At 60.6% G+C, this 6,308-nt stretch overlaps 2 protein-coding genes across 2 annotated transcripts in view; one reads left to right on the top strand and one right to left on the bottom strand.

Moving 5' to 3' along the window:
* Dock6 (dedicator of cytokinesis 6) overlaps nt 1–6,308 on the top strand; it is a 41,381-nt gene that overhangs the window by 8,887 nt on the left and 26,186 nt on the right. Inside the window, exons 13-19 of the mRNA XM_033759597.1 lie at nt 154–281; nt 395–488; nt 1,173–1,335; nt 4,728–4,845; nt 4,914–4,984; nt 5,168–5,247; nt 5,412–5,443. Of these exons, the coding sequence (XP_033615488.1) occupies nt 154–281; nt 395–488; nt 1,173–1,335; nt 4,728–4,845; nt 4,914–4,984; nt 5,168–5,247; nt 5,412–5,443 (686 nt within the window). The remainder of the gene's footprint in view (nt 1–153; nt 282–394; nt 489–1,172; nt 1,336–4,727; nt 4,846–4,913; nt 4,985–5,167; nt 5,248–5,411; nt 5,444–6,308) is intronic.
* On the bottom strand, nt 1,366–3,329 carry Angptl8 (angiopoietin like 8). Its single transcript, XM_010634721.3, has 4 exons — nt 2,989–3,329; nt 2,647–2,808; nt 1,731–1,840; nt 1,366–1,648 (listed from the first exon to the last, which is right to left on the bottom strand). Exons 1-4 carry the CDS (start codon nt 3,283–3,285, stop codon nt 1,621–1,623), a joined length of 597 nt encoding a protein of 198 aa, XP_010633023.1. The 5' UTR covers nt 3,286–3,329; the 3' UTR covers nt 1,366–1,620.

Here is a 6,308-nt window from a genome sequence, read left to right as displayed (position 1 = left end):
GGGGGGTGGTGGGGGGGGGGGGATAGGGGGGGGGGCGGGGCCTGGAGGGAGGCGGGCCCTCTGCTGGCCGATCGCCGCCGGGCGCCTGAGTCTCCGTCGCTTTTGTCCCTCCCTTTCTGCCTCTTCGCCTCCCTCTGTGACCATGGTCCCAAGAGCGCCGACCCGCCTGGAGCGAGCGTCGCCGTCGGGGACCCCAGGACCGATCCAGCGGTGGCGACGAAGCCTGCAGCTTCTCTGGCTTCCGCCCGGCCACACTGACTGTGACCAACTTCTTCAAGCAGGTGCGCGGCCCCGGAGGGGTGGTGCTCGGTCCGTCCCGCCCCTCGTGGCTGCATGGATCCCAGGGACTTTAACCCCTTGGTCGGCCCTGGCTCACGGGGACCTGTCCTCTCAGGAGGCTGAACGACTCAGCGACGAGGACCTCTTCAAATTCCTGGCGGACATGCGACGCCCGTCTTCCCTGCTGCGGCGCCTGCGACCTGTGACTGGTGTGTGGTGCCACCCCGTAAACCAGTGTTCTCATGCAGGCCCTCGGCAAACCCGCGCCGAGTGCACTGGGGACCCAACTATGACAGATAAACCCCAGCCGCAGGCTGGAACTCCCAGTGGGGTCCACAGAGGACATACAGAATAAGACACGTGACAGGTTCCAAAGGGGGAACCCGGTGGCAGGGGAACAGGAGGCCTGAGGGGAGGTCTGCTCAGATGTGGGGTGACAGACAGGAGTTGAATAACGTGGCTTTTTTCCTCCTTTTTGCAATACTGGGCATTGAACCCAGGGCCTTTGCACTGAGCTGCCCATCTTTATGTCAAGCCCTACCCAGCTCTTTTAAGACAGGGTCTCCCTGTGTAGCCCAGGCTGGCCTGGAACTCGTGGCAATCCTCCTGCCTCAGCCTCTGAGTGCTGGCATGACAGGTGTGCACCACCACGCTCAGCTCATTTTTTATTTTGAGACAAGGTCTCACTAAGTTGCCCAAGGTGGGCTTGAACTTTCCTGCCCCAGACTCCCCCACTTCCAGGGTGACAGGCATGTGCCACCATCCCCCACCCGACCTATGGCTTTTGACCCAGAAGGGTGGAACCATCAGAGGTCCTCAGGGGAGAGACAGAGCCGGGCTCTGGGCCCAGTGGATGCCCCTGGCCAGGTGCCAGCCAGCTCTCTCCTTCCCAGCTCAGCTCAAGATCGATATTTCCCCGGCCCCCGAGAACGCCCACTTCTGCCTGAGCCCTGAGCTGCTTCATGTCAAGCCCTACCCAGACCCCAGGGCCCGGCCCACCAAGGAGATCCTGGAATTCCCTGCTCGCGAGGTCTACGCCCCGCATACCTGCTACAGGTACAGCCCTGGGTGAGGTCCGCCTGGGCTCAGAAATGGGACAGGCACCGGTGAAATGCACTGAGGCGCTTTAATGAGGCTGAAGGAGCGCTCACCCTTCCTCCTCCCTGCTCACGGGGCCTCGCCCTCTGCCTGTTTCCCGCCGGCTGCCGCCTCTGCCCTGTTCCCTGAACTGGGGCACCCTGGCCGACCCCAGCGGACAGGCAGCTCCGCCTGCGCAGGGCCGCGAGGCGCGTGGACGTGTCCCTCTCTGCACGACTGGTCCTCTGGTCCACGCAGACGGGCTCAGGCCGGGAGCGCCGCTGTGTGAAGCCTGGGGGGAGACGCAACCCCGTCAGCCCGTGCAAGCGGGTCCCTTGCAGCTGCCCCCTGCACCCCAACCCCGCCAGGCTCACCGCTCCTGGATCTGTCGCAGCCCTTGCTGCTGTGTTGCCATCTCCCGCCTCTGTCGCTGCACATGGCCCGTGAGGACCCACAGGAGGTGGCTCTGCTTGTCGGCGTGAAGCTGCAGGACAGGAAGAGAAGTTTAGTGGGGACCCTGTCACCTCCTGTGCTTTGGCCCTGCCCAGGCCCCCTACTGTTCCTTGCTGCATCTATGAGATATTGCAAGTCACTAGTGCTTTCTGGCCTCGGTTTCCATACCTGTAAAATGGGTCTCAGATAGGACTTGCATTGTGGGGTTAAGAACATCGTATGTTTTACTAAAGGGCACACGACAAGACTGGGTAATTACTGGGTGGTCAGGGCAGGGCTCTGACTTATTTTTTAACATTTGTTATTGTTGTTTTAAGATCGGATCTCACTATGTAGTGCGGGCCGGCCTTGAACTCACTATGTAGCCCAGGCTGGCACAGCCTGCCTCAGCCTCCCAAGTACAGGGGTGACAGGCATGTGCCACTATGCCAGGCTATAAGCAGTTATTGAAGCCAGGCATAATAGCATGCACCTGTCATCCTACCATTCTGGGAGGCTGAGTCAGGAGGATAAGTTCAAGCCCATCCTGGTTCAATCCTAGGTTCAAATCTAGGCCCTAGGTTCGATCTCCAGTTTTACCCCCAAAATTACTCAGAAGTATTTATTGGCTGTCTACTGTGTGCTCCCTTCTACATGGAGTCCCTGGCTTTGCTGTGAAATATCAGCTGTTGCCCTTATTTATAGATGGGGAAACTAAGGCTCAGACCAGGACGAGATTTTGCCCAGTGTCACGCAGAAGAGAGGTTGAGAGTGGTACCCAGGGCTCGGGGTTCAGAAGTGAGCTGTGTCTGACCAGAATCAGGGACCTCAACCCTCCCGGGGCCAGGTGTCCCTTACCTTTAAGTTCTCGAGTTCATGGCAGGCACGGCCGAGACAGGCAACCCTCAGACGGCTGTCTAGGTGTCTCACACTGTCCCACAACACCTGCTGGGCCTGGGCCGCCGCCTCCAGCTCCCGGGCCGTGGCCTCTACCTGCAGCTGCAAAGTATCTTCGTCCGTCTGTTTGGTAGATAGGAGGCCATTAGGAGGGCAACAAGCTCATCATTGCCTGGTTTTATCACTGAAAGCCTTGCACCCTGGGAACTTCTTTTCTGGGCAACCCACGGCATCCGACACCCTGGCCATTAATTGCTCTTTAGACTCCTGTCCACCCCGCAGCATCCCAGCCGCAGTGCCCACCTGCATCCCCAACAAGTCAGTGTGGAGTTCCCGAGTTGCATCCTGGCCTTGGCTGACTTGTAGTCCCAGGAGCTCCAGGGTGTGGCCATAGAGGTCCAGGCTCTGCCTGGCCTCTGTCAGCCGTGCCTCGGTGGCCCTGTATACGCTGTTGAGGGCCTGGCCCAGCTGCAGGGCCCCGTGGAAGAGCAAGGTCAGCTCTTCATGCTGTGCTGGCTCTGGGCCACCCATGGGGGCCACCGGGGCAGGCCGGGCCACTGTGGCCAGGACCCACAGGAGGCACAGAGAGAGTGTGGACATGGCTGCGGGTCTGGAGCTGTGGCCCACAGTGCCACTGCTGCCGCCTTTTATGTCCCTGCACTGTCATTTACCCCAGCCAATCGTTAACTGGCCACGTAGCTGCCCTGTGTTTTGCAAGGCCTGGCTGCGCGTGTTGTGGTTGCATCAGGCTGATGTCTGGCCCGGACCCGGGCCATGCTAGGATCACGCTGGCTGGGGCACAGGGCCAGCGGTGGGTGGGGGCCATAGGGAGGGGACAGGCGCAGGCCACTGCAGGGACATCCTGGGGGTCACCGTGCTGAGTTTCAGTTCCCCCACCTGTACACAGGCAGAAAAAGTGACAGTAATAATAGTGGAAGCTGGGTAGAGTGGTGCACGTCCAAATCCAAGCGCTTGGGAGGCTGAGACAGGAGGATCTTAAGTTTGAGACTAGTGTGGGCTACATAGCGAGACCCTGTGACAAATAATGACTATGATGTTGATGATGTTTTATGAGCACCAGAGGTTCATGGAGAGCTGTTCCAGATATGTATCTTCTGTGAAGGGGAACAAGTAATGGCCCCAGAAAACTGCATGTGGGGCTTTCTTTCTTTTTTTTTGTTTTCTTTTTTTTGGTCTGGGCATCAAACTTGGGCACTTAAACTTGCGCGGCAGGCAGCGAAACCACTGAGCCAAATTCCTGGTCCCAAAGAACTTGTGGGGCTTTTTTTTTTTTTCTTTTGGCCCACAAAACTGCATGTGACGCAGAGGTCTTTGTTGGCTGCACGGTGGCCAGGAGATAAGGGACAGGCGACCGAGTCCTCCGGGAGGCCGCACAGCCTAATCCAGGAGGCAGAGAAATGTCAGTTTGTGCTAACTGCTGCTTAACTCCCTGGATGGCCAGGGTTCGGTTTCCCTTCCTATTTGGGCTGGGGCTGCTGCAAGCCCCCACCCAGCTCACCCTCGAGGGGTCTGTAAATGATTTCACACTGAGTGCTGGGAGCCTCAGGCACGGTGAGTTCCCTTCTGGTGTTGGCTGTGGCGACTGTCACCGTGGTTGCTTACCACCCTTCTACTGTTTAGCCGGAAGGCCCGACGCCCCCATTATACAGATAGGGAAACTGAGGCCCAGAGGGTGGTCGGGGCTTGTACAGGGGAAGGAGGCAGGACTCTGAACCTGCCCGCCGGCTGTGGCCTCAGTTTCCTCCCCAGGGAGGGCATTTGGGCCCAAGGTGCAGGTCAGTGTGGCAGGAAACAGGCGAGACCGCTGGGCGCCTGGGCACCGTCCTGGAGCTCTGGCTCCGCGTGCCCATCTGAATCCCCATCTGTGTCCTCACACCCTCTGCCTGGTTCCTAGAAGGGAGTCACCCTGCCCTCAGCACCCGGCCTGTGACTCTGTGTCCCCAGCCTGGCTTGTCCCAGCTGCCTGGCCTCCAGTGGCCCGTCGAGGCCCTGCCCCTCACCCCGCCGCCCCTGCCCCGCAGGAACCTGCTCTTCGTGTACCCGCACAGCCTCAACTTCAGCAGCCGCCAGGGCTCCATGCGCAACCTCGCCGTGCGGGTCCAGTACATGGCGGGCGAGGACCCCAGCCAGGCCCTGCCGGTCAGTGGCTGAACCCTGCGGGGCGGAGCCGGGAGGTCCCGTGGGGTCCTAACGCCCCACGCCCCCAGGTGATCTTCGGCAAGTCCAGCTGCAGCGAATTCACTCGCGAGGCCTTGACACCTGTCGTCTACCATAACAAGTAGGTGGCGGGGGGGCGGGGACACCACGCCCAGGACACCTTCCTGGGACCCAGGGGTGCAGGAAGAAGGGGCGGTGGAAGCTGTGGGAGCGCTAACGGGGAAGCTGAGGCACAGGGAGAGGGGACGGGGCAGCCATCACAAATCCCAGGTTCCCAGCCCCGTCCCTCCGCGGGTCCCGCCAGGTCCCCCGAGTTCTACGAGGAGTTCAAGCTGCGGCTCCCGGTGCCCCCGCCCAGACACTCCGTGCTCACGCCCGACGTACGTGCGCGGCTCCAGTGCAGACCGCTTCCTGCCTCCCTGTGCGCGGCGCCCCTGCGCGGAGGGCTCTGTCTTACTGTCCCGCGCCCCTGCGCTCCCTGTCTCTCGCTGAGATCCCCTTCACTCCTCTTGGCTCCATTCCCCCCATTAACAGCCCTCGTTCTCCGTGATTGACCCCCAACTCCGTGCTCACGCCCGACGTACGTGCGCGGCTCCAGTGCAGACCGCTTCCTGCCTCCCTGTGCGCGGCGCCCCTGCGCGGAGGGCTCTGTCTTACTGTCCCGCGCCCCTGCGCTCCCTGTCTCTCGCTGAGATCCCCTTCACTCCTCTTGGCTCCATTCCCCCCATTAACAGCCCTCGTTCTCCGTGATTGACCCCCAAGAGTCCCCCAGGAACCAGGGGCGGTGGCAACGCACCTGTATTCCAACACCTTGGGAGGCTGAGGCCGGAGAATCGAGAGTTCAAGTCCCCCTTGGGCAGCTTAGCATGACCTTGTCGCAAAATAATTTTTTTTTCTTTTTTTTTTTTGTGTGTGTGGGGATCAAACTCGGATCCTTGTGCTTGCGAGGCAGGGAGCGGAAAAACTGAGCTACATCCCCGGCCCTTTCTCTTGATATTTTGAGACAGGGTCTCACTGTGTAGTCCAGGCTGCCCTCGAGTTCACTGTGTAGCCCGGACTGGCCTCAGAATTGAGGTGAACCTCCTGCCTCAGCCTCCCAAGAACTGGTCAAAAAGAATTTTGGAAAGGGCTGTGGATGTAGCTCAGTGCAAAGGCCCTGGCACCCAAATGTGTTTCCAGGACCTGCGCTGGCTTCGTGTCCCTTCCCCGGACTCTTCCATCGCAGCCATCCTCAGTGCCCCGGGGTCTCGAGACCCCCATTGGGATAGCCCTGACTCCTCCAGTATCTGTGCCCGCGTGAGCGTGTGCTGTCCAGCCTGCCCTGAAGTCCCCCTTCGTGCACTGGGCCTGAGCTGGCGGCGGCAGCCCGGCTCCTCCCTGAGCCGGGCCATTCTCGGGCCTCGGTGTCGCAATGGCGGGGTCCGCCCGGTGGCCTGACCACGGGG

The sequence above is a fragment of the Fukomys damarensis genome, unplaced genomic scaffold (assembly GCF_012274545.1).
Source record: "Fukomys damarensis isolate Sample0158 unplaced genomic scaffold, DMR_v1.0_HiC HiC_scaffold_37, whole genome shotgun sequence".
In the NCBI taxonomy this organism is placed as follows: domain Eukaryota; kingdom Metazoa; phylum Chordata; class Mammalia; order Rodentia; family Bathyergidae; genus Fukomys; species Fukomys damarensis.
The sequence above is the reverse complement of the archived record's forward strand: the minus strand, read 5'-3'. Positions and strand labels throughout refer to the sequence as shown.

What these genes read in the sequence shown, in the direction of transcription:
- Angptl8 (XM_010634721.3), bottom strand. Translation starts at nt 3,285, where the DNA reads ATGTCCACACTCTCTCTGTGCCTCCTGTGGGTCCTGGCCACAGTGGCC. An exon ending in ATGAACTCGAGAACTTAAAG is followed by an intron (nt 1,841 to 2,646) that starts GTAAGGGACACC and finishes CCTGTCCTGCAG; the next exon opens with CTTCACGCCGACAAGCAGAG. An exon ending in CTGCGACAGATCCAGGAGCG is followed by an intron (nt 1,649 to 1,730) that starts GTGAGCCTGGCG and finishes GTCTCCCCCCAG; the next exon opens with GCTTCACACAGCGGCGCTCC.